Source organism: Hemitrygon akajei, chromosome 1 (assembly GCF_048418815.1).
Source record: "Hemitrygon akajei chromosome 1, sHemAka1.3, whole genome shotgun sequence".
NCBI classification, from domain to species: Eukaryota; Metazoa; Chordata; class Chondrichthyes; order Myliobatiformes; family Dasyatidae; genus Hemitrygon; species Hemitrygon akajei.
The window spans coordinates 224185920-224212034 of NC_133124.1; the positions used below are offsets into that span (position 1 = coordinate 224185920).

At 43.3% G+C, this 26115-nt stretch overlaps 1 protein-coding gene across 1 annotated transcript in view; it reads left to right on the forward strand.

The window, feature by feature from the left end:
* gmcl1 (germ cell-less, spermatogenesis associated) overlaps positions 1-26115 on the forward strand; it is a 260756-nt gene that overhangs the window by 149786 nt on the left and 84855 nt on the right. The window contains exon 10 of the mRNA XM_073062046.1: positions 21059-21128. Within this exon, the coding sequence (XP_072918147.1) occupies positions 21059-21128 (70 nt within the window). The remainder of the gene's footprint in view (positions 1-21058; positions 21129-26115) is intronic.

Below are 26115 nucleotides of genomic sequence, written 5' to 3' on the forward strand. Positions count from 1 at the left end.
GGTGTACCTTGTGGTGGGATCTCAGAGTAGTACAAGTGTCAAAGTATGTGGAATCTAGTGAGATGGCAAAGGTGATAAAATTGACAAGATGTGTCCATCTATTCAGTACTACTGAATAGTACATGGTAGTGAATATTTAGCATTTTCCTTAACACTCACTCTGCTGATGTGGATGGGATGTTCCTGGTGCCGCTGGTTCCTCCTTGTCTTCCGGTGTTCATGGCTAGATGTGGTAGACTGCACAATTTTAGTCTGATGTGTTTGTCCTGAAATCGCTTAGCTCTCTCGATTGCATAGCAATGTCATAACACCCTCATTAAAAGTAACAATTAATAAAACTCTTTAGCCAGGCCCCTAACCAAGTCTTGACCCGTACCCACTGCCATTTGATCATACCCTGCACCCACAGAGGTGATTGTGATCTCCTCCCACTTCAGTCCCCAAACTCCCGCAACCTGACCTTGGATCACTGTCCAATATGACATCTAACTTCTAGAACCCTGGAGCAAGCAGAGGAAAGGCCTTGAGCCTCGTGAAATGTTGCAGCTGCAGCCATTTATGTAAAATGTATTGCCCTGTTGTCTATCACCCATTTAAAGTAGCTTACCCAAAGAAAAGAGTTTCCACAAGACATAAGAGCAGAATTATGCATTTCAAGTCGTCAAGTCAACACAGGGAAAGCTACACTAGACTACAGACCTACACTGGACTGCATAAAGTTCACAAAAACAGTGCAGGCATTACAATAAATAATAAACAGGACAGTAGGGCAAGGTATCAGTCCAGGCTTCGGCCCATCGAGTCTGCTCTGCCATTCAATCATGGCTGATCCTTTTTTTCTCCTCCTCAGCCTAACTTCCCAGCCTTCTCCCTGTAACCTTTGAGCTGTGTACAATTAAGAACCCATCAATCTCTGTCTTAAATACACGCAATGACCTGCTCTTCACAGCTGCCTGTAGTAATAAATTCTAAGAAATTTACCATCCTCTGGCTAAAGAAATTTCTCCACATCTCTGTTTTAAATGGACGCCCCTCTATCCTGACTCCCCCACCATGGGAAACATCCTTTCCACATCTACTCTGTCTAGGCCTCTCAACATTCGAAAGGTTTCAATGAGATCCCCCCCCCCCCCCATCCTTCTAAATTCCAGTGAGTACAAACACAAAGTCATCAAACGTTCCTCATGGATAACCCTTTTATTCCTGGAATCATCCTTATGAACCTCCTCTGAACTCTCTCCAATGCCTTATAACAGCAGTCTGGATGTAGGGGTGTAAGTTGAATGAAGAGTTAAAATTGGCATGTCGCAAAGGTAATGATACAGTTGTCATGGGGGATTTCAACATGCAGGTAGACTGGGAGAATCAGAATGGTACCGGACCCCAAAAAAAGGGAGTTTGTGGAGTGCCTCCGAGATGAATTCTTAGAACAGCTTGTGCTGGAACCTACCCCGGAGAAGGCAATTCTAGATTTAGTGTTGTGCAATGAACCGGATTTGATCAGGGACCTCGAGGTAAGGGAACCATTAGGAGGTAGTGACCATAATATGATATGTTTTAACCTACAATTTGTGAAGGAGAAGGGAAAATCGGATGTGTCAGTATTACAGTTGAACAAACGGAACTATGGAGCTATGAGTGAGGAGCTGGCAAAAGTTCGATGGAACAATACCCTAGCAGGGAAGACAGTGGAACAAAAATGGCAGGTATTTCTGGGAATAATGCAGAAGGTGCAGGATCGGTTCATTCCAAAGAGGAAGAAAGATCCTAAGGGGAGTAAGGGGTGGCCGTGGCTGACGAGGGAAGTAAAGGGCAGTATAAAAATAAAAGAGAAGAAGTATAACATAGCAAAGATGAGCAGGAAACCGGAGGACTGGGAAGCTTTTAAAGAGCAACAGAAGATAACAAAAAAGGCAAAACACCAAGAAAAAATGAGTTACGAAGGTAAACTAGCCAAGAATATAAAGGAGGATAGTAAAAGCTTCTTGGGTATGTGAATAACAAAAAAATAGTTAAGACCAAAATTGGGCCATTGAAGACAGAAAGAGGTGAATTTATTATGGGGAACAAGGACATGGCAGACGAGTTGAACAGGTACTTTGGATCTGTCTTCACTAGGGAAGACACAAACAATCTCTCAGATGTAATAGTGGCCAAAGGAACTAGGGTAAAGGATGAACTGAAGGAAATTTATATTAGGCAAGAAATGGTGTTGGATAGACTGTTGAGTCTGAAGGTTGATAAGTCCCCGGAACCTGATGGTCTGCATCCCAGGGTACTTAAAGAGGTGGCTGTAGAAATCATGGACGCATTGGTAATCATTTTCCAATGTTCTATAGATTCAGGAACAGTTCCTGCTGATTGGAGGGTGGCTAATGTGGTCCCACTTTTCAAGAAAGGAAGGAGAGAGAAAACAGGGAATTATAGACCGGTTAGCCTGATGTCAGTGGTGGAAAAGATGCTGGAGTCAATTAGGAAATTAAGACACATTTGGATAGCAGTAGAAGGATCAGTCCGAGTCAGCATGGATTTATGAAGGGAAAATCATGCTTGACTAATCTTCTGGAGTTTTTTGAGGATGTAACTATGAAAATGGACAAGGGAGAGCCAGTGGATGTAGTGTACCTGGACTTCCAGAAAGCTTTTGATAAAGTCCCACATAGGAGATTAGTGGGCAAAATTAGGGCACATGGTATTGGGGGCAGAATACTGACATGGATTGAAAATTGGCTGGCTGACAGGAAACAAAGAGTAGCGATTAACGGGTCCCTTTCGGAATGGCAGGCTGTGACCAGTGGGGTACTGCAAGGTTCGGTGTTCGGACCGCAGCTGTTTACAATACACATTAATGATTTAGATGAAAGGATGAAAGAAGCGCCCTCTTCTTTGTGGTGGCGTGTTGGGGAGGAAGCATTAAGAAGAGGGACGCCTCACGTCTTAATAAGCTGGTAAGGAAGGCGGGCTCTGTCGTGGGCAAAGTACTGGAGAGTTTAACATCGGTAGCTGAGCGAAGGGCGCTGAGTAGGCTACGGTCAATTATGGATAACTCTGAACATCCTCTACATAGCACCATCCAGAGACAGAGAAGCAGTTTCAGCGACAGGTTACTATCAATGCAATGCTCCTCAGACAGGATGAAGAGGTCAATACTCCCCAATGCCATTAGGCTTTACAATTCTACCGCCAGGACTTAAGAACTTTTTAAAAGCTATTATTAATGCTTTTTGAGATAGTGATTTAGATGCATATCATATTTTTTACTGAGTTAAGTATTGTATGTAATTAGTTTTGCTACAACAAGTGTATGGGACATTGGAAAAAAGTTGAATTTCCCCATGGGGATGAATAAAGTATCTATCTATCTATCTATCTATCTATCTATTAAAAGTAACATTAGCAAATTTGCTGATGACACAAAGCTGGGTGGCAGTGTGAAATGTCAGGAGGATGTTATGAGAATGCAGGGTGACTTGGACAGGTTGGGTGAGTGGGCAAATGTATGGCAGATGCAGTTTAATGTGGATAAATGTGAGGTTATCCACTTTGGTTGCAAGAACAGAAAGGCAGATTACTATCTAAATGGAGTCAGTTAGGAAAAGGGGAAGTACAACGAGATCTAGATGTTCTTGTACATCAGTCAATGAAAGCAAGCATGCAGGTACAGCAGGCAGTGAAGAAAGCTAATGGCATGCTGGCCTTTATAACAAGAGGAATTGAGTATAGGAGTAAAGAGGTCCTTCTGCAGCTGTACAGGGCCCTGGTGAGACCCCGCCTGGAGTATTGTGTGCAGTTTTGGTCTCCAAATTTGAGGAAGGACATTCTTGCTATTGAGGGAGTGCAGCGTAGGTTCACAAAGTTAATTCATGGAATGGCGGGACTGTCATATGTTGAAAGATTGGAGTAACTGGGCTTGTATACACTGGAATTTAGAAGGATGAGAGAGGATCTGATTGAAACATTTAAGATTATTAAGGGATTGGACACGCTGGAGGCAGGAAGCATGTTCCTGCTGATGGGTGAGTCCAGAACTAGAGACCACAGTTTAAGAATAAGGGGTAGGCCATTTAGAACAGAGATGCAGAAAAACATTTTCACCCAGAGAGTGGTGGATATGTGGAATGCTCTGCCCCAGAAGGCAGTGGAGGCCAAGTCTCTGGATGCATTCAAGAGAGAGTTAGATAGAGCTCTTATAGATAGCGGGGTCAAGGGATATGGGGAGAGGGCAGGAACGGGGTACTGATTGTGAATGATCAGCCATGATCACAGTGAATAGCGGTGCTGGCTAGAAGGGCCGAATGGCCTACTCCTGCACCTACTGTCTATTGTCTATTATCTATAAAGCCTCAGCATCACATCCCTACTCTTGTGTTCTAAACCTCTTGAAATGAATGCTAACATTGCATTTACCTTCCTCACCGCCAACTCTACCTGCAAGTTAACCTTTAGGATGTTCTGGGCGAGGACTCCCAAGTCTCTTCGCATTTCAGATTTTTGGATTTTCTCCCAGTTTAGAAGATAGTCTGCACATTTATTTCTAGTACCGGTGCATGACCATGCATTTTCCAACTTTGTATTTCATTTGCCACCCTCTTGCCCATTCTCCTAATCTGTCTTAAGTCCTTGTACAGTCTACTTGTTCCTTCAAAACTACCTTCTCCTCTACCAATCTTTATGTCATTTGCAAACTTGGTAACAAAACTATTTATTCCATTCTAAACCATAGGCATCATTAAAGAAGTGGTCACTAGAAGCCAACCAGAAAAGGATCCTTTTATTTCCACTTGCTGCCTCCTACCAATCAGACAATGCTTTAACCATGTTAGTAACTTTCCTGTAATACCATGGACTCTTAACTTGGTAAGCAGCCTCATGTATGGCACCTTGTCAAAGGCCTTCTGAAAGTCCAAATATGCAACATCCACTGCATACACTTCATCTATCCTATGAGTAATCAAAGAATTCCAACAAGTTCATCAGGCAGGGTTTTTCCTTAAGGAAACCATGCTGATTTGTCCCATCTTGTCCTGTCTCACCAAACACTCCATAACCTCCTCCTTAACAACTGTCTCCAACATGTTTTCAACTACAGAGGTCATGGTAACTCATCTATAATTTCCTTTATACTGTCTTCCTCCTTTCTTAAAGAATGGAGTGATATTTGCAGTTTTCCAGTTCTCTGGCACCATGCCAGAGTCCAATGATTTCTGAAAGACCATTACTAATGCTTTCACAATCTCTACCACTACCTCTTTCAGAACCTTAGGGTGAAGTTCATCTGGTCCGGATGACTTGTATATCCTGAAATCTTTTCAGTTTTTTGAGCACCTTCTGTCTTGCAATAATGACTGCACTTACTTCTCTTCCCTCACACCCTTCAACTGCTGGCACACTGCTAAATGCAAAATACTCATTTAATTCATCTGCCATCTTCTTGGCCTCGATACTATTTCTCCAGCCCCATTTTCTAGGGGTCCTATATCCACTCTATCTGTTGTTATTATTATTTTTTTAAACATACTTGAAAAAGCTTTTACTGTCCACTTTGATATTGTTTGCTAGCTTGCTTTCATATTTGATCTTTTCCCTCCTAATGAATCTTTTAGTTGCTCTCTATAGGCTTTTAAAAGCTTCCCAATCCTGTCTTTCCACTAGTTTTTACTTTGTTGTATGCCCTCTCTTTGGCTTTTACATTACTTTGACTTCCCTTATCAGCCACAGTTGTACTATTTTGCCATTTAAGCATGTTTTCCCCACTCATGCTATTGCTGCTGTGCTGTCATCCCTATGAGCATCTACTTCCAGTTCCGTAGTTGAACTGAATCATGTTGTAGCCTCCTAAGGGTTCTTTTACTTTAAGCTTCATAATCACCATTGGTTCATTACATAACACCCAGTCAGGTATAACTGATCCCCTAGTAGGCTCATCAACAAACTGCTCTAAAAACTATCTCGTAGGCATTCAACAAACTGGCTCCCTAGAGATCCATTTCCAACCTGATTTTCCCCAATTGACATGCATGTTGAAATCTTCCATGACTATGGTAACATTGCCCTTTTGACATAACCATATAGCAATTACAGCACGGAAACAGGCCATCTCGGCCCTTCTAGTCCGTGCCGAACGCTTACTCTCACCTAATCCCACCGACCTGCACTCCGCCCATAACCCTTCATTCCTTTCCTGTCTATATACCTATCCAATTTTACTTTAAGTGACAATATCGAACCTGCTTCTACCATTTCTACTGGAAGCTCGTTCCATACAGCTACCACTCTCTGAGTAAAGAAGTTCCCCCTCATGTTACCCCTAAACTTTTGTCCCTAACTCTCAACTCATCCTCTTGTTTGAATCTCCCCTACTCTCAATGGAAAAAGCCTATCAACATCAACTCTATCTATCCCCCTCATAATTTTAAATACCTCTATCAAGTCCCCCCTCAACCTTCTACGTTCCAAAGAATAAAGACCTAACTTGTTCAACCTTTCTCTGTAACTTAGGTGCTGAAACCCAGGTAACATTCTAGTAAATCTCCTCTGTACTCTCTCTATTTTCTTGACATCTTTCCTATAATTCAGTGACCAGAACTGTACACAGTACTCCAAATTTGGCCTTACCAATGCCTTGTACAATTTTAACATTACATCCCAACTCCTATACTCAATGCTCTGATTTATAAAGGCCAGCATACCAAAAGCTTTCTTCACCACCCTATCCACATAAGATTCCACCTTCAGGGAACTATGCACCATTATTCCTAGATCACTCTGTTCTACCGCATTCTTCAATGCCCTACCATTTACCAGCTATGTCCTATTTTGATTAGTCCTACCAAAATATAGCACCTCACACTTATCAGCATTAAACTCAATCTGCCATCTTTCAGCCCACTCTTCTAACTGGCCTAAATCTCTCTGAAAGCTTTGAAAACCTACTTCATTATCCACAACGCCACCTATCTTAGTATCATCTGCATACTTACTAATCCAATTTACCACCCCATCACCCAGATCATTAATGTATATGACAAACAACATTGGACCCAGTACAGATCCCTGAAGCACACCATTCGACACCGGCCTCCATTCTGACAAAAAGTTATCAACCGCTACTTTGGCATCTCCCATCCAGCCACTGTTGATTCCATCTTACTACTTCAATATTAATACCTAACGATTGAAACTTCCTAACTAACCTTCCATGTGGAACCTTGTCAAAGGCCTTACTGAAGTCCATATAGACAACATCCACTGCTTTACCCTCATCAACTTTCCTTGTAACCTCTTCAAAAAATTCAGTAAGATTTGTCAAACATGACCTTCCACACACAAATCAATGTTGACTGTTTCTAATCAGACCCTGTCTATCCAGATAATTATATATACCATCTCTAAGAGTACTTTCCATTAATTTACCCATCACTGACATCAAACTTACAGGCCGATAATTTCTAGATTTACTCTTAGAACCCTTTTTAAACAATGGAAGCACATGAGCAATACGCCAATCCTCCAATACGCACCATCACTGTTTCTAATGACTTTTGAAATATTTCGGTCAGAGCCCCTGCTATTTCTACACTAACTTCCCTCAAGGTCCTATAGAATATCCTGTCAGGACCCAGAGATTTATCCACTTTTATTTTCCTTAAAAGCGCCAGTACTTCCTCCTCTTTAATCTTCATAGTTTCCATAACTTCCCTACTTGTTTCCTTTACCTTACACAATTCTATATTCTTCTCCATAGTGAATACCGAAGAAAAGAAATTGCTCAAAATCTCTGCCATCTCTTTTGGCTCCACACATAGCTGTCCACTCTGATTCTCTAAGGGACCAATTTTACCCCTTACTATCCTTTTTCTATTAATATAACTGTAGAAACCCTTCAGATTTATTTTCACCTTACTTGCCAAAGCAACCTTGTATCTTTTAGCTTTTCTAATTTCTTAAGATTCTTTTTACATTCTTTATATTCCTCGGGTACCTCATTTACTCCACGCTGCTTATAATTATTGTTAATCTCTCTCTTTTTCTGAACCAAGTTTCCAGTATCTCTTGAAAACCATGGCTCTCTCAAACTTTTAATCTTTCCTTTCAACCTAACAGGAACATAAAGATTCAGTACCCTCAAGATTTCACCTTTATATGACCTCCATTTCTCTATTACATCCTTCCCATAAAACAAATTGTCCCAATCCACTCCTTCTAAATTGTTTCGCATCTCCTCAAAGTTAGCCTTTCTCCAAACAAAAATCTCAACCCTGGGTCCAGTCCTATCCTTCTCCATAATTATATTGAAACTAATGGCATTGTGATCACTGGACCCAAAGTGCTCCCCAACATATACGTCTGTCACCTGACCTATCTCATTCCCTAACAGGAGATCCAACACTGCCCCTTCTCTAGTTGGTACCTCTATGTATTGCTGCAAAAAACTATCCTGCACACAAAAAACTATCCTGCACTTTTCTATTTCCTGTTCTGGTCTGTAGTCCACGTCCAAGTTACTGTTGAGAGGCCTGGATAGATAGATAGATAGATAGATAGATAGATACTTTATTCATCCCCATGGGGAAATTCAACATTTTTTCCAATGTCCCATACACTTGTTGTAGCAAAAACTCATTACATACAATACTTAACTCAGTAATAATATGATATGCATCTAAATCACTAACTCAAAAAGCATTAATAATAGCTTTAAAAAAAAGTTCTTAAGTCCTGGCAGTTGAATTGTAAAGCCTAATGGCATTGGGGAGTATAGACCTCTTCATCCTGTCTGAGGAGCATTGCATCGACAGTAACCTGTCGCTGAAACTGCTTCTCTGTCTCTGGATGGTGCTATGTAGAGGATGTTCAGGGTTTTCCATAATTGACCGTAGCCTACTCAGCGCCCTTCGCTCAGCTACCGATGATAAACTCTCCAGTACTTTGCCCACGACAGAGCCCGCCTTCCTTATCAGCTTATTAAGACGTGAGGCGTCCTTCTTCTTAATGCTTCCTCCCCAACACGCCACCACAAAGAAGAGGGCGCTCTCAACAACTGACCTATAGAACATCATCAGCATCTCACTGCAGACATTGAATGACGCCAACCTTCTAAGGAAGTACAGGAACTGCCATCAGGGTCCTTTTACCCTTAGTTTCTTAACTCAACTCTCAAGGATTCAACATCTTCCGATCTTCTGTCACAACTTTCTACTAATTTGATGCCATTCTTTACCAGCAGTGTCACGCCAACCCCTCTGCTGACCTTCTTATCCCTCCAATACAACGTGTAACCTTGAACATTCAGCTGTCAACTACAGTCATCCTTCAGCCACGATTCAGTGATGGTCACAACATCATACCTGACAACAAGATCATCCACCTTATTTCTAGTACTCCATGCATTGAGATATAATACTTTGAGTGCTGCATTTGCTACGCTTTTTGACTCTGCTTCCCTAATGACTGATACTCACCCTGCCGGCTGCAATCATGTCCTATCATCTGCCTGCCCCTCCTGACAGTCTGACTGCACGCTATTTTTGCATTTTTACCATCTGTACTATCCTGAGTCCCTCCACTCCAGTTTCTACCCCCCTGCCAAATTAGTTTAAACCCTCCCAACAGCTCTAATACACCTGCCCACAAGAATATTGGTTCCCCTCAGGTTCAGGTACCTGTCACTTTTGAACAGGTCATACCTCCCGCAGAAGAGATCCCAATTATCCAAGAACCTGAAGCCCTGCCCTTGCACCAGCTTCTCAGCCACACATTGATTTGCCAAATCATCCTGTTTTTATCTTCATTGGCACGTGGCACAGGCAGCACTCCAGAAATTACTACCCAAGAGGTCCTGCTTCTCCTTTTTCTACCTAACTCTATAAGTTCTCTTCTCTGGACCTCTTTGCTTTTCCTGCTTATGTCATTGGTACCAATATGTACCAAGACATTTGGCTGCCCTCCTTCACTCTCCAAAATGTTGTGGACGCGATCGGAGACATCCCTGACCCTGGCACCTGGGAGGCAACGTACCTTTCGGGTGTCCCGTTCATATCCACAAAATCTCCTGTCTGTTCCCCTAACTATTGAGTCCCCCATCACAACCGCTCCCCTCTTTTCTCTATTTCCCTTTTACACCACTGACCCATGCTCAGTGTGAATAGCCTGGTCATCATCCCCCTCAACAGTATCCAAAACGATACACTTATTATTGAGGGGAATGGCCACAGGGGTGCTCTGTGCTAACTGCCTATTCACATTTCCATTTCTCCTGACAGTCACCCTGCTGCTCTCCTCTTGCAACTTTGGATGACTACTTCTCTGTAACTCTGATCGATTATCTCCTCACTCTCCCGTACAAGCCAAAGGTCATCCAGCTGCTCCTCCAGATCCCTAACACTGTCTTCAATGAGCTGTAGCCAGATGCCCTCCATGCATATCTAGTTCCCTGGGAGACTCTGGGTTTCCCAGGAGTCCAACATCTGGCATGATGATGTTACCATTTACTACACTAGGTACAGCAAGAGAAAAAGGGAACCTTAACAAATATTTGCCCAGAGTCAGCATCTCTTTCAAGATGAAGCCTCCTTTGAGCCAAAACCTGACTCACCTACTCTCATCACTGGCTTACTCCCAACTATGACTGCCCCACTTGTCCTTTCTGTACTTTTCAACAAATGTTGTTGACCTACGAGAAACCTTGTTGCTGTGGCCTGCTGCTGCTGCTGATAGGCCATTGGAATGAGTCTGAACACCCGCAAAACTCTTGTGGCGGCTTGCCTACGTGGCAAGCAAACCAGCTCCAGCAGTCGCGGGCAAGTCTGCAGCCTGCGGCAACCAAGAGGGCTCTGAGTGCGGGGCAGACCTCGGCCTGGAAGCCGACGTCACTGCCGCCCCGCAAAGAGCGGGAGATGCTGGGAGCGGGCACTTAAGCACGCATAGATTGAAACAGTAAACAGTTCACCCAGACCCTGATTGACTCAGTGTGTTGTTTTCACTTGTTGCGTATCAGAGTGACCACATTGGTGACCCTGACAGTCCAACAGCATTTGGACCCAGCATGAACGACTCAGCTCTGCAGAATGCAGTTTCCCTTAAACTGCCAACCTTCTGGACCACTCAACCCCTGGTTTGGTTCGAGCAAGCAGAGGCCCAGTTCCAGGTCAGGCAAATTGTCTCAGATGCCACCAGGTATTACTATGTGGTGGGTGCCCTCGACCAGGAGACAGTGGGCCGCGTTATCAAATTAATGCATCAACCCCCGGCAACAGACAGGTACGAGGCACTCAAGGCCCTGTTAATACACACATTTGACCTCTCCTGCCATGAGCAGGCTGCATGGTTACTGCATATGGATGACCTGGGCGACCGCACACCATCAGCCCTGATGAGCGACATGCTAGCACTGGCAGACGGCCATAAGCCTTGCCTCCTTTTTGAACAGATCTTCTTGGAGCAAATGCCAGAAGACATCCGCCTCCTGCTAACAGATGAAGACTTTAGAGACCCACGCAGGGTGGCTGCCCACGTGGACGTGCTTTGGAGCACCAAACAAAATGGTGGAACCACCATCAAAATTAGTGCAGCGGCACGACCGTAAGCCCAACCCTCCCACACCCCAGCAGCGGAGCACGTAACACCCACACCAAGGGACGGCCCCACTTCTTAGTCTTGGTGTTTTTATCATCAAAGGTGGGGTTCTGGAGCCCACCGCTGCCGACTGCCGTGCTCGTTGCAGGGAAACGCCAGGACCAGCCGTCGCTGATGGCTACAGCGGCTGGTCACCGTGATAGCCTCCTTTCTTTCTTTTTCAATCTTTTTATTATTATTATTAATATCAACAAAATAAAATTGATACATAGATAATGGGATTACAAACATACACATTTCAACTGAACATGAAAGAATACATAAGCAATGATTACAGTATAAATGAGCATTCCCAAATCATGGACGATACAATATACAAATAAACAAGGCAAACCTAGGTATATCATAATATATATTAAAAAAACAGAAAAAAGAAAAAGAAAAAAAATATGCAAAAGAAACTAATCTAATAATCTAATAACTAATAAGGAAAAAAAACAAAAAAAGAAAAAAGAAAAAGAAAAAATGGAAAAAAAAGGGCTGTTTATAATATCTCACAAAAATACAAAATCATCAGTGTCGTCAACTCCAATCCTCTCAACATATATAAAATCAAAACTGGAAAAACAAATAGGCTTGGAACAGGGTCATATTACACCATATGAAAATATTGAATAAATGGTCTCCATATCTTTTCAAATTTAATAGAAGTATCAAATACAACACTTCTAATTTTTTCTAAATTTAGATATAACATAGTTTGAGAAAACCAATGAAATACGGTAGGAGGATTAATTTCTTTCCAATTCAATAAAATAGATCTTCTAGCCATTAATGTAAATGCAATCATTCGACAAGCGGAAGAGGATAAATGGAGTGAGTCCATCATTGGTAAACCAAAAATTGCAGTAATAGGATGAGGTTGTAAATCAATGTTCAATACTGCAGAAATAATATCAAAAATGTCTTTCCAATATTTTTTCAAAAGCGGACACGACCAGAACATATGAGTTAAAGACGCTATCTCAGAATGACATCTGTCACAAATAAGATTTATATAGGAATAAAAATGAGCCAAATTATCCTTGGACATATGAGCCCTATGCACAACCTTAAACTGTATTAATGAATGTTTAGCACATATCGATGATGTATTAACTAATTGAAGAATTTTATCCCAATTCTCAATAGGGATAGTAAGGTTAAGTTCTCTTTCCCAATCATTTTTAGTCTTATAGAAGGGCTCTGAAAGTATCTTCATAATTATATTGTAAAGTTTTGATATTAGCCCTTTCTGAGAAGGATTTAGTTCAAACAAATTCTCCAAAATACCTAAAGACACAAAATTTGGAAAAGTAGGAAGTACAGTATTTAAGAAATTCCTAATCTGTAAATATCTAAAAAAATGAAATCTAGGCAAATTATATTTATTAGATAATTGTTCAAAAGACATAAAACAATTATCCAAAAATAAATCGGAAAATCGTAGTAATCCTTTAGTCTTCCAAGCTGAATAAGCTTGGTCTATAATAGAAGGATAAAAAAAAGCAATTGGATACAATAGGAATATTTAAAACAAACTGAGTCAACCCAAAAAATTTCCGAAATTGAAACCATATACGTAAAGTATGTTTAGCTATCGGGTTGTCAATTCGTTTCGGCAATTTAGAAAGAGCAAAGGGAAGAGAAGTCCCTAAAATAGAACCCAATGCAAATCCTTGTACAGATTTAATTTCCAGGTTCACCCAATGAGGGCTAAAAGACATATCCCAATCCTTTAACCAACATATCAAATATCGGATATTAACTGCCCAATAATAAAATCTAAAATTAGGCAATGCCAATCCACCTTCCTTCCTTGCCTTCTGTAAATATATTTTACCTAACCTAGGATTTTTATTCTGCCATATATATGAGGAAATTTTTGAATCAACATTAGCAAAAAAAGATTTCGGAATAAAAATTGGTACCGCTTGAAATATATATAAAAACTTGGGTAAAATAACCATCTTAATAGCATTAATCCGACCTATCAGAGATAAAGATAGTGGTGACCACTTAGTAAACAAACATTTAATCTGATCGATTAAGGGTAAAAAAAATTAACCTTAAATAAGTCTTTATAGTTTTTTGTGATTTTAATCCCTAAGTAAATAAAAGAGTCATTAACTAATTTAAAAGGTAAATTTCCATAAATTGGAACCTGTCTATTTAAAGGAAACAATTCACTCTTATTAAGATTTAATGTATACCCGGAAAAATCACTAAATTGATCCAACAATGATATAACTGCAGGAATGGATTTCTCAGGATCAGAAATAAATAATAATAAATCATCTGCATATAATGATAACTTATGTATATCTGTCCCACGATTAATGCCAAAAATGTTCTGTGATTCTCTGATAGCAATTGCCAAGGGTTCTAAAGCAATATCAAATAATAATGGACTGAGGACAGCCTTGTCTAGTACCCCGAAATAAACGAAAAAAGGGAGATCTTTGATTGTTAGTAAGCACCGAGGCTACTGGAGTATGATATATCAGTTTAATCCAGGAAATGAATGTCGGACTAAAATTAAACTTCTCAAGCACATTAAATAAGTATGGCCATTCAACTCTATCAAACGCTTTCTCCGCATCTAAAGAAATGACACATTCTGAAGTGCTATGTGAAGGAGTATAAACAATATTCAATAATCTCCTAACATTGAAAAAAGAATAGCGATTTTTAATAAAACCAGTTTGATCTTCCGAAATAATTTGGGGTAAAACCTTCTCCAGCCTGGATGCCAGTAACTTGGAAAAGATCTTGGAATCTACATTCAATAAAGATATTGGTCTATAGGATGCACAGTCAGTAGGGTCTTTATCTTTCTTCAATATTAAAGAAATGGAAGCTCTATAAAAAGATTGTGGCAAATTGCCCAATCTAATTGCTTCTTCAAAAACCCTGCATAACCAAGGAGAAAGAGTAGCGGAAAAACATTTTTAAAATTCTACTGTATACCCATCTGGACCTGGTGCTTTCCCAGAATTCATAGAAGAAATAACCCCTTTAATTTCTGCATCCGTAATAGGAGTTTCTAATATTGAAAGATCATCTGATGATAATTTTGGAAAATTCAATTTCCCAAGAAAATCACACATGGTATTACGATCATGAGGGAATTCAGAACGATACAGGGAGATATAAAAATCTTGAAATGATTTTTACACGCCGAGCCACACGAATAAGTTGCTCTTTAACATGCACATCGTGAAATCGGACAATTACAACCGGTGGTTTAGCTGAAGCACTTGGTGATCGACGCATAATTCTGTGAGCGCGATCGAGTAAGAGAGGACTGTCTGGGAATACAGAAGGGAACGCATCCTTTAAAAGTTGAGCAAAGTACTTCGAGGGGTCCCCTTGTTCAATACCTTCCGGGAGACCAAGTATGCGTAGGTTCTGTCTTCTGGACCGATTCTCAAAGTCGACACTCTTGGCTTTAAGTGTTTCCACCTGTTTAATCGTCGAAAGTAAGTTCTGTTCCAGTTTTTCAATTATCAAGTCTCGCTTCCGAGCGTCCTCTTGCAGGGTTGCAATTAGAACTTGCTGCTGGTTAACTACTGAATCCGTCTTATCCATATAATTTTGAAAAGCCTTTATATCTTGTTTAAAAATTTGTCGTTCTTCAAATTTTTGATTTAAAACCTCCAATAAAATTTCATAAGTCAATTCAGTGCGCATAGGATCAGTCTTCTACTTCTTCTTCTTCCCGTTCCCGTTAGGATCCTTCCCAGGTTCTCGCCTTTTAGATCTAAGAGCCATTTCTGTATTCATTTCTTCAAAAATTCACAATAAACTCTTAAAGATAAGTCCAAAAAAGTAGCAAGAATATCTTGGTGTAGGTAAAAATAAGTTAAATAAGAGTGATCCTAGGTTAAAAAAAAGTAAAGGTTATGGAGCGAATCTGAAACAGTGCTCACTCCGTGAGCATCTCCTACTGACCTCTGTGACAGCCTCCTCTACGTTTGGGACAAGCACTCTGGGAGTAGATTCCTGGTGGACACGGGGGCGGAAATCAGTGTCCTACCCCCCGCCCCCCCGAGCCACGATACCCGAACTAGAAGAACAGGACCAGAACTTACGGCAGCCAACAGCAGCACCATCCGCACCTACGGCACAAGAACCATCCCCTTGCACTTCGGTTCCAGCCGCTTTACATGGACATTTACGCTGGCCACAGTATCACAGCCATTGATGGGTGTGGACTTCCTCCGCGCACACTGCCTGCTTGTGGATTTGAAGGGACAACGATTGGTGGATGCAAAGATGTTCCAGACTTTCTCCCTCGGTGAGGTCAGGTTACCGGCCCCACACTTGGACTCCATCACGTATTCTGACAACAAATTCGCCAGAGTGTTATCGAAGTTCCCATCTATCATCACGCTGCAGTTTTCCTCAACAGACCCCAAGCACGGCGTGATGCACCACATCCCCACAAAGGGACTTCCCCTTCATGCCCGGACCCGCAGGCTACCGCCCGACAAGCTCTGCCTCACGAAAGAGGAATTCAAGAAGATGGAGGAGATGGGGATTGTGCGGCGTTCCGACAGCCCGTGAGCCTCCCCACTCCATATGGTGCCCAAGTCTGTGGGAGGGTGGGGACCATGCAGTGACTATAGGAGGCTGAACAATGCCACCACGTCCAATCACTATCCAGTACCACACATCCAGGACTTTACGGCCAACCTGCACGGGGTGCGCATCTTTTTGAAGATTGACCTGGTCCGAGGGTATCATCAGATCCCAGTCCACCCGGATGATGTATCCAAGATGGCCCTCATTACCCCCTTTGGCCTGTTCGAGTTCCTCAGGATGCCGTTCGGGCTCAAAAACGCGGTGCAGGCGTTCCAGCACCTGATGGACACAGTAGGGCAAGATCTGGACTTTCTGTTCATCCACCTGGATGACATACTTATCGCCAGCCACTCCCACCACGAACATCTAGTACATTTACGCCTGCTCTGCCGCCGCCTAAGCGACTATGGCCTGGCTATCAACCCCACCAAGTGCCAGTTCGGCCTACCCACCATCGACTTCTTGGGACACCGATTGGACCGCCATGGAGCTGTGCCCCTGCCGACAAAAGTTGAAGCCGTCTGCCAATTTGCCAGACCTAGCACTGATAAAGGCCTGCAGGAATTTGTTGGGATGGTTAACTTTTACCACCGTTTCCTGCCCTCAGCGGCCCGGATCATGTGGCCCCTTCGGCTTGATGTCCAGCAAGGTCAAAGAGGTCACCTGGACAGAGGAGGCAACAGCGGCTTTCGAACAATCCAAGAACATACTAGCAAACGCCACTCTCCTGGTCCACCCTTGGGTCGACGTCCCCACTGCCCTCACTGTGGATGCCTCTGATGCGGCAGTTGGTGGCGTGCTCAAGCAGCTCATTGGAGGCTAGTGGAAGACGCTCACTTTTTTCAGCCGGCACCTATGACCCCCCCCCCCCTCCGGAACTTAAGTACAGCACTTTCGACAGGGAGCTGCTGGCCCTGTACCTTGCCATCTGGCACTTCAGGTATTTCCTGGAAGGGAGGGAGTTCACGGTCTTCACAGACCACAAGCTCCTCACTTTCGTGTTTGCCAAAGTGTCGGACCTGTGGTCGGGCCGCCAGCAACGCAACCTGTCGTACATCTTGGAGTTTACCACCACAAACAAGCACATCTCCGGGAAGAACAACATGGTAGCCGACGTGCTGTCACGCACCTCTGTCCGATCAGTGTACTCTCTGTCTCCAGGGGTGGATTTTGTGGCATTAGCTAAGGCGCAACGACTAGACGGCGAGATGCCGGCGTACTGAACCGCAGTCTCAGGACTCTGTCTCGAAGACATACCCATTGGGCTTGAAGGTAATGAGCTCCTTTGCAATGTGTCCACTGGGCAACCTCGGCCCATTGTCCTGACCGCTTGGAGGCGCCGCGATTTCAACGCCTTGCACGGTTTAGCCCATCCTTCCATCTGGGCGACCACCTGGCTGATCGCAGACAGGTTTGTGTGGCACGGCCTATGCAAGCAGGTCGGGCACTGGGCCAGGACATGCATGCACTGTCAAACCTCCAAAATCCAGAGGCATGTGAGGGGCCCACTGCCGGTTTCGAGAGGAGCGAGATACCTGTTCACCATGGTGGACTGGTTCACAAGGTGGCCGAAAGCTATCCCAGTCACTGACACGGCCACGGAGACATGCGCCAGATCCCTGATTACCATCTGGGTGGCACAGTTCAGACTCCCAGCCCACGTCACTTCAGAAGGGTGTGCAGTTCACATTAGCTTTGTGGTCTGCACTGGCACAACTCCTCAGAACCCAGCTCCACCAAACGACTGCTTACTACCCGCAGTCCAACGGCCTGGTGGAACGTTTCCACAGGCACTTGAAGTCAGCCCTGATGGCATGCCTCTGAGGGCCAGATTGGGTTGATGAACTCCCCTGGATGCTGCTTGGCATCCACACGGCACCCAAGGAGGACCTGGCCGCATCATCAGCCGAATTTGTTTATGGTGCCCCGCTCACAATTCCCGGTGAGTTTGTGCCAGCACCCCATGGCCAGGAGGACACACCTACGGCGGTCCTAACTAAACTCCGGGAGCAGCTTGGAACACTTGCCCCAGTCCCATCGTCCCATCACGGATCAATACCCTCTTTTGTGCCCAAGGACCTACAATAGAGCAAGAATGTTATCGTTTGTTGGGGCGTGCACAGACCACCCCTGCAGCGACCATACAAAGGAGGGTGGTGCATCATAATGGGACGACCTACATTCTTGACATCGGCGGTCGTGAAGAGACTTTTACCATTGACCGTCTCAAACTGGCACATCTAGACCTTGAACGCCCGGTTGCAGTGCCACCCCCACGACGACGAGGCCAACCACCTAAAAGAGCTAACAGTGTGCAGGCTGTGGACTCTGCACCTCCTAGCTCTGGTTCTGGGGGGGTGGGGGGGGGTGCATGTGGGGGGTCTGGGGGGTCTGGGGGGGTCCGCAGCCAGCAGCAACCGAGAGGGCTCTGAGTGCGGGGCAGACCTCGATCTGGAAGCCGACGTCACTTCCGCCCCAGAAAGAGCGGTGGATGCTGGGAGCCGGCACTTAAGCATGCACGGATTGAAACAATAAACAGTTCAACTAGACCCTGCTCGACTCAGCATGTCGTTTTCACTCGTTGTGTATCAGCGCGACCACATTTTCCTTTTAAACAAGCTTTCAACAACTGCAAGAAAACTCGTTGTTGTGGCCTGCTCTTCTCGCTGGTTGAGCTGTTGGAATCAATTTTCCAGGTGTCTGTCACGTGCATGTTAGACATTTAAATAATCATTATTATAGTAATTGGTGTGGATTACTGAAGTGTAGATAGAAATAACACTTGAAAGTTGTGGTTTGGTTAGTCATGATAAATACAAAGTTAAAATATTGCTGGATGTCTACTTGACAAACAGAAGTACCAATACCAAGTACCTATAAAAAGTACTCACAAGTCTTCATGTTTTATTGTTTTACAACATTGAATCCCAGTGGATTTAATTTGGCTTTTATGACACTGACAAAACTCTTTTGTGTCAAAATAAAAACACATTTCAATAATTTGGTCAAAATTTATTACTATTATTAAACACAAAATAATTGATTGCATGATTATTCACCCCCTTCAAGTCAATATTCAGTAGATGCACCTTTGGCAGCAATTACAGCCTTCAGTTTGTGTGGTTAGGTCTCTATCAGCTTTTCACATCTGGAAACTGCAATTTTTCTCCATTCTTCTTTACAAAACTGCTTAAGCTCTGTCAGATTGCATGGGGATCATGAGTGAACAGCCCTTTTCAAGTCCAGCCGCAATTTCTCAATTGGATTGAGATTTGGACTCTGACTTGGCCACTCCCGGACATTAACTTTGTTGTTTTTAAGCCATTCCTGTGTAGCTTTGGCTTTATGCTTGATGTCATTGTCTTGCTGGGAAACATCTCCCAAGTTGTAGTTTTCTTGCAGACTGCATCAGGTTTTCCTCCAGGATTTTCCTGTATTTTGCTGCATTCATTTTACCTTCTACCTTCACAGGCCTTTTAGGGCCTACTGCAGTGAAGCACAACATGATGCAGCCACCACCATGTTTCACAGTGGGAATAGTGTGTTTTTGATGATGTGCAGTGTTTACTCTGACAGCTAAAAAGCTCAATTTTGGTTTCATCAGACCATAGAACTTTCTTCCAGTTGACTTTAGTGTCTCCTACATGCATTCTTGCAAACTCTAGCCAAGATTTCATGTGAGGTTTTTTTTCCCCCAACAGCGGCTTTGTCTTTGCCATTCTCCCATAAAGCTGTGACTGGTGAAACACCTGAGCAACAGTTGCTGTATGCAAAGTCTCTCCCATCTCAGCCACTGAAATTTGTATCTTCTCCAGATAGGTCCCTTGCTGACCTCCTTCACTAGTCCCCTTCTTGCAGTCACTCAGTTTTTGAGGATGGCCTGATCTAGGCAGATTTACAGCTGTGCCAAATTCTTTACTTTTCCTGAAGATTGCCTTAACTGTACTCCAAGGTACATTCAGTGACTTGGAAATTTTCTTGTATCCATCTCCTGATTTGTACTTTTCAATAAACTTTTCGTGGAGTTGCTTGTAGTGTTCTTTTGTCTTCATGGTGCAGTTTTTGCTAGGATACTGACCCACCAACAGTCAGAACCTCCAGATACAGGTTTATTTTTACTACAATCAACACCTTGATCTCACTGCCAATCTCCATTTAACTAATTATGTGACTTCTAAAGCCAATTGGCTGCACCAGTGATGATTTGATGTGTCATATTAAAGGGAGTGAATACTTATGCAATCAATTATTTTGTATTTTATATTTGTAATTAACTTAGATCACTTTGTAGAGATCTGATTTCACTTTGATACAAAAGTCTTTTCCTGTTAATCAGTGTCAAAAAAGCCAAATTAAATCCATTGATTCAATGTTGTAAAATAATAAAACATGAAAACTTGCAAGGGGGTTGAATACTTTTTATAGGTACTGTATGTGAATGCATTTGACAATGATCGAGGGAATTGTAAGCACAGTTTTTATTTTGGGGTACTTAAAAAATAGTCTTCCTACTATAAGAGCTGCCAGACACATTCAAAGAGTATCCAAAACATGATTCCATATGGAATTGTTGGCAACTTAACCTGATTTTTTTAATGTTAAAAATGAGACAAATTTACCAATTGCTGAACTGACAGAGAAAGTATTGTGTATGATTTTTGCTGAGCGATCCTGCATTAATATTTCACCATGCTGTATATCAACTGAGTGCATGTTGGTGCTTCAGTGCAGCAAGAACTGATTTTAAGAACTGCTGTGGAGGAAGTGTAACAGTCCTAATTTTTTCAATCCTGCCTGTCCTAATATTGCTGAGCTGTGAAGTCTTTCCATGAATCTAACAACAAATTCTGCTTCTCAGACTGGCTTGCCGCCGTATACAAGCAGCAGTGGTTTGCAATGCTGAGGACTGAGCAAGACAATGATCTTGGGTAGGTGGCCTGACTTTTTATCAAATAATGGTGTTACTTATCTTTTAAATCACAATTTTTGTGATAGCATGGGTTTTCAGTTATTTGGCCAGGATTCGAAGAAAAAGCCACAACCTTAAAGTAGAACAATTAGACTGTATGAAGCTATTAATTCCACCATCCAGAGGACCTTCTTGGAAGCACCAACTGTATTCTTTGCCATAGAGTTATACAACAACTCTTCTATGCTTTCTAGAGCAAATCCTTTTGGCCCGTGTTTCACCCATATCCCTTTAAGCCAGGGGTTCATGACCTTTTTATGCCATGGACTCTTACCAGTAACCGAGACATCCGTGAACCCCAGATTTGGAACTCCTGCTCTAAACCTTTCCTATCAATCTATCTGTTTGAATGTACTTGAAATATCTTTTAGAATATTGGCAACTCCACAGCCAAGATTCATTTAATTTGAATAGACTCAAAGAGAACCTGACTGACCTAGTGTTCGGTATCAACAACAAAGAATGTACCTAGATTCCTTAAGACTTAATTCATCTTGTATCAGCAAACCTACTCTAAACCCGATCCAATCATGTTGAAGGGTCTCAGCTCGAAACATCAGCTGTACTCTTTTCCATAGATGCTGCCCGGCCTGCTAACTTCCTCTAGCATTTTGTATGTGTTGCCAATCTCCAAGATTCCAGTTTCTCAATTTCTATCCCCATCTATCCTTCCCTCTCCTAAAGATTTTCTGCAACAGAAGAATGAGTATGATATCAAATGCCACAGACTTCTTTGCTCGATGTGAAGGCTTATGACATTGGGTACTTTGTCCACCTTCATCTCATCACACGATCAAGGGCCTTGGACAAAATTGTCCTGTGCTGCACCTACACAGTGGGACTTTAACACACGTATTCATCTGTTGCCATGATACGATCTCACCAAAGCTTTTTTTACTACAGTTAGACTTTCTTTCCATTGGAAGAGTTTAGGAGATTATGGGCCAAATGCTGGCCCATATTACATGACATTATGGCAAATGGGACTAATGTGGATAAGCATCTTAGTCAGCATGGACCAGTTGTGTTGAAGAGCCATACATAGAACGTAGAAATCTACAGCACATTACAGGCCCTTCAGCCCACAATGTTGTGCCAACCATGTAACCTACTCTAGAAACTGCCTTGAATTACCCTTCCGCATAGATCTCTATTTTTCTAAGCTCCATGTACCTATCCAGGAGTCTCTTAAAAGACCCTATCGTATCCGCCTCCACCACCGCTGTCGGCAGTGCATTCCACGGACCCACCACTCTTTGTGTGGAAAAACTTATCTCTGACATTCCCTCGATACCTATTTCCAAGCACCTTAAAACTATGCCTCCTCGTGTTAGCAGTTTCAGCCCTGGAAAAAAGCCCCTGACTATCCACACAATCAGTGTCCCTCATCATCTAATACACCTCTGTCAGATCACCTCTCATCTTCTGTTGCTCCAAAGAGAAAAGGCCAACTTCACTCAACCTGTTCTCATAAGGTACGCCCTCCAATCCAAGCAACATCCAGAAATAACAGGTTATTTCTTCAGCAGTTTGATCAGGGCACGACTGCACAAGTGCATGGACGTCAGCTAGTGAGAATAGCGAGAAGAGTTTAAAAGGAGACACCTTATAGAGGGAGACAGAGTAGGAAGGCTTTGGCTCAACAGGACTTCAGCAATAACAGGTCAAGATGAGGTAGGATGCCAATTTAGAATACAGACAGGAAGTATGTGTGTGAGGCCAGTTTTCTCTGCTCGAAGTCAGATGTGGGAGGTCCAGGAGTCTCCCAGACGGCCACATCTGCACCAGGTGCCAGGTGTGTCGAGCTGTAGCTTCTTAGGGACCGTGTTAGGGAACTAGAGATGCAGCTCGATGACCTTTGTCTGGTTAGGGAGAGTGAGGAGGTGATAGAGAGGAGCGATAGGCAGTTAGTCACTTTGGGGCCTTGGGAGACAGATAAGTGGGCAACATTCAGGAGAGGGAAGGACAGGAGTCAGAGGCTAGAGAGCACCCCTGTGGCTGTACCCCTTGACAATAAGTACTGTTATTTGAGTACTGTTGGGGGGGATCAGCCTACCTGGGGGAAGCAACAGTGGCTGCACCTCTGGCACAGAGTCTGGCCCTGTGGCTCAGAAAGGTGGGGAAAGGAAGAGAATGGCATAGTGATAGGGGACTCTATAGTTAAGGGGTCAAACAGGCAATTCTGTGGATGCAGGAATGAAGCACGGATAGTAGTTTGCCTCACAGGTGCCAGGGTCCAGGATATTTCTGATCGTGTCCAAGACATCCTGAAGTGGGAAGGAGAACAGCCAGAGGTCGTGGTACATATTGGTACCAACAGCATAGGCAGGAAAAGGGAGGAGGTCCTGAAAGCAGACTACAGAGAGTTAGGAAGGAAATTGAGAAGCAGGATCACAAAGGTAGTAATCTTGGGATTACTGCCTATGCCACGTAACAGTGAGTATAGGAATAGAGTGAGGTGGAGGATAAATGCATGGTTGAGGGATTGGAGCAGGGGACAAGGATTCAGATTTCTGGATCATTGGGACCTCTTCTAGGGCAGGAGTGACCTGTAGAAAAAGGACGGTTTGCACTTGAATCCCAGGGGGTCCAATATCCTGGCGGGGAGGTTTGCTAAGGCTATTGGGGATAGTTTAAACTAGGATTGCTGGGGGGTGGGAACCAAACTGAAGAGATGGAGGAAGAGGCGGTTGGCTCACAAATAGAGAAATCTTGGAGACAGTGTGAGAGGGAGGATAGGCAGGTGATAGAAAAGGGATGAGCTCAGACCGATGGTTTGAGATATGTCTACTTTAATGCAGGGAGTATTATGAACAAAGCAGATGAGCTTAGAGCATGGATCAGTACTTGGAGCTATGATGTTGTGGCCATTACAGAGACTTGGATGGCTCAGGGACAGGAATGGTTAATTCGGGTGCCAGGCTTTAGAGATTTCAGAAAGGACAGGGAGGGAGGCAAAAGAGGTGGGGGTGTGATGCACCATCAATAACTCACGCCGAGACTTAGGAAGTGAGATATCGGCTTTTATTGACTGAAGAACAACACTACATCCTGGGGAAAATGAGGGAGAGCAGCAGGCCACAGTCGCCTTTATACAGGGGTCTGTGGGAGGAGCCACAGGGGTAGTCAGCAGGGTCTTGGGAGGAGCCACAGGAGCAGTCAGACAGGTATATCTAGTTCACCACAGGGTGTGGCACTGTTGATCAGAGATAGTGTCACGGCTGCAGAAAAGGTGGAAGACACGGAGGGATTGTCTACGGAGTCTCTGTGGGTGGAACTTAGGAACAGGAAGGAGTCAGTAAATCTGCTGGTGTTTTTTATAGGCCACACAATAGTAACAGGGATATCGAACAGATAGGGAGGCAGATTCTAGAAAGGTGTAATGATAACAGGGTTGTCGTAGTGGAAGATTTTAATTTCCCAAATAGCGATTGGCAAACCCCTAGAGTGAGGGGTTTAGATCAGGTAGAGTTTGTATGGTGTGTTCAGGAAAGTTTCTTGACACAATATGTAGATAAGCCTACAAGAGGAGAGGCTGTACTTGATCTGGTATTGGGAAATGAACCTGCAGGTATCAGATCTCTCAGTGGGAGAGCATTTTGGAGATAGTGATCATAATTCTATTGTCTTTACCATATCATTGGAGTAAGGGAAAATATGAGGCTATCAGGCAGGAACTTGGAAGCATAAATTAGAAACAGATGTTCTCAGGCAAATGTTCAGGAGATATTTACGTGGAGTTCTGCATAGGTACCTTCCAATGTGACAGGGAAAGATAGTAGGGTACAGGAACCATGGTGTACAAAGGCTGTTGTAAATCTAGTCAAGAAAAAAAGAAGTGCTGACGAAAAGTTCAAAAAGCTCGTTAATGATAGGGAGCTAGAAGATTATAAGGCTAGCAGGAAGGAGCTCAAGAAAGAAATTAGGAGAGCCAGAAAGGGCCATGAGAAGGCCTTGGTGGACAGGATTAAGGAAAATCCTAAGGCATTCTATAAGTATGTGAAGAGCAAGAGGATAAGACATGAGAGAATAGGACCAATCAAGTGTGTCAGTGGAAAAGTGTGTATGGAACCGGAGGAGATAGCAGAGGTACTTAATGAGTACTTTGCTTCAGTATTCACTACGGAACAGGATCTTGGCAATTGTAGGGATGATTTTCAGTGGACTGAAAAACTTGAGCATGTAGATTTTAAGACAGAGGATGTGCAGGAGCTTTTGGAAAGCATCAAGCTGGATAAGTCACCGAGACCAGTCGAGATGTACCCCAGGCTACTGTGGGAAGCAAGGAGGAGATTGCTGAGCCTCTGGTGATGATCTTTGCATCATCAATGGGGATGGGAGAGGTTCTGGAGGATTGGAGGGTTGCAGATGTTGTTCCGTTATTCAAGAAAGGGAGTAAAGATAGCCCAGGAAATTAGATCAGTGAGTCTTATTTCAGTGGTTGGTAAGTTGATAGAGAAGATCTTGAGAGGCAGGATTTATAAACATCTGGAGAGGCATAATATGATTAGGAATAGTCAGCATGGCTTTGTAAAAGGCAGGTTATGCCTTACGAGCCTGATTGAATTTTTTGAGGATGTGACTAAACACGATGATGGTAGAACAGTAGATATAGTGTATATGGATTTCAGCAAGGCATTTGACAAGGTACCCCATGCAAGGCTTATTGAGAAAGTAAGAAGGCATGGGATCCAAGAGGAAATTGCTTTGTGGATCCAGAACTGGCTTGCCCACAGAAGGCAAAGAGTGGTTGTAGACTGGCCATACTCTGCATGGAGGTTGGTGACCAGTGGTGTGCCTCAGGGATCTGTTCTGGGACCCCTAGTCTTCATGATTTTTATAAATGACTTGGATGAGGAAGTGGAGGGATGGGTTTGTAAATTTGGTGATGACACAAAGGTTAGGAGTGCTGTGGATAGTGTGGAGGGTTATCAGAGGTTACAAAG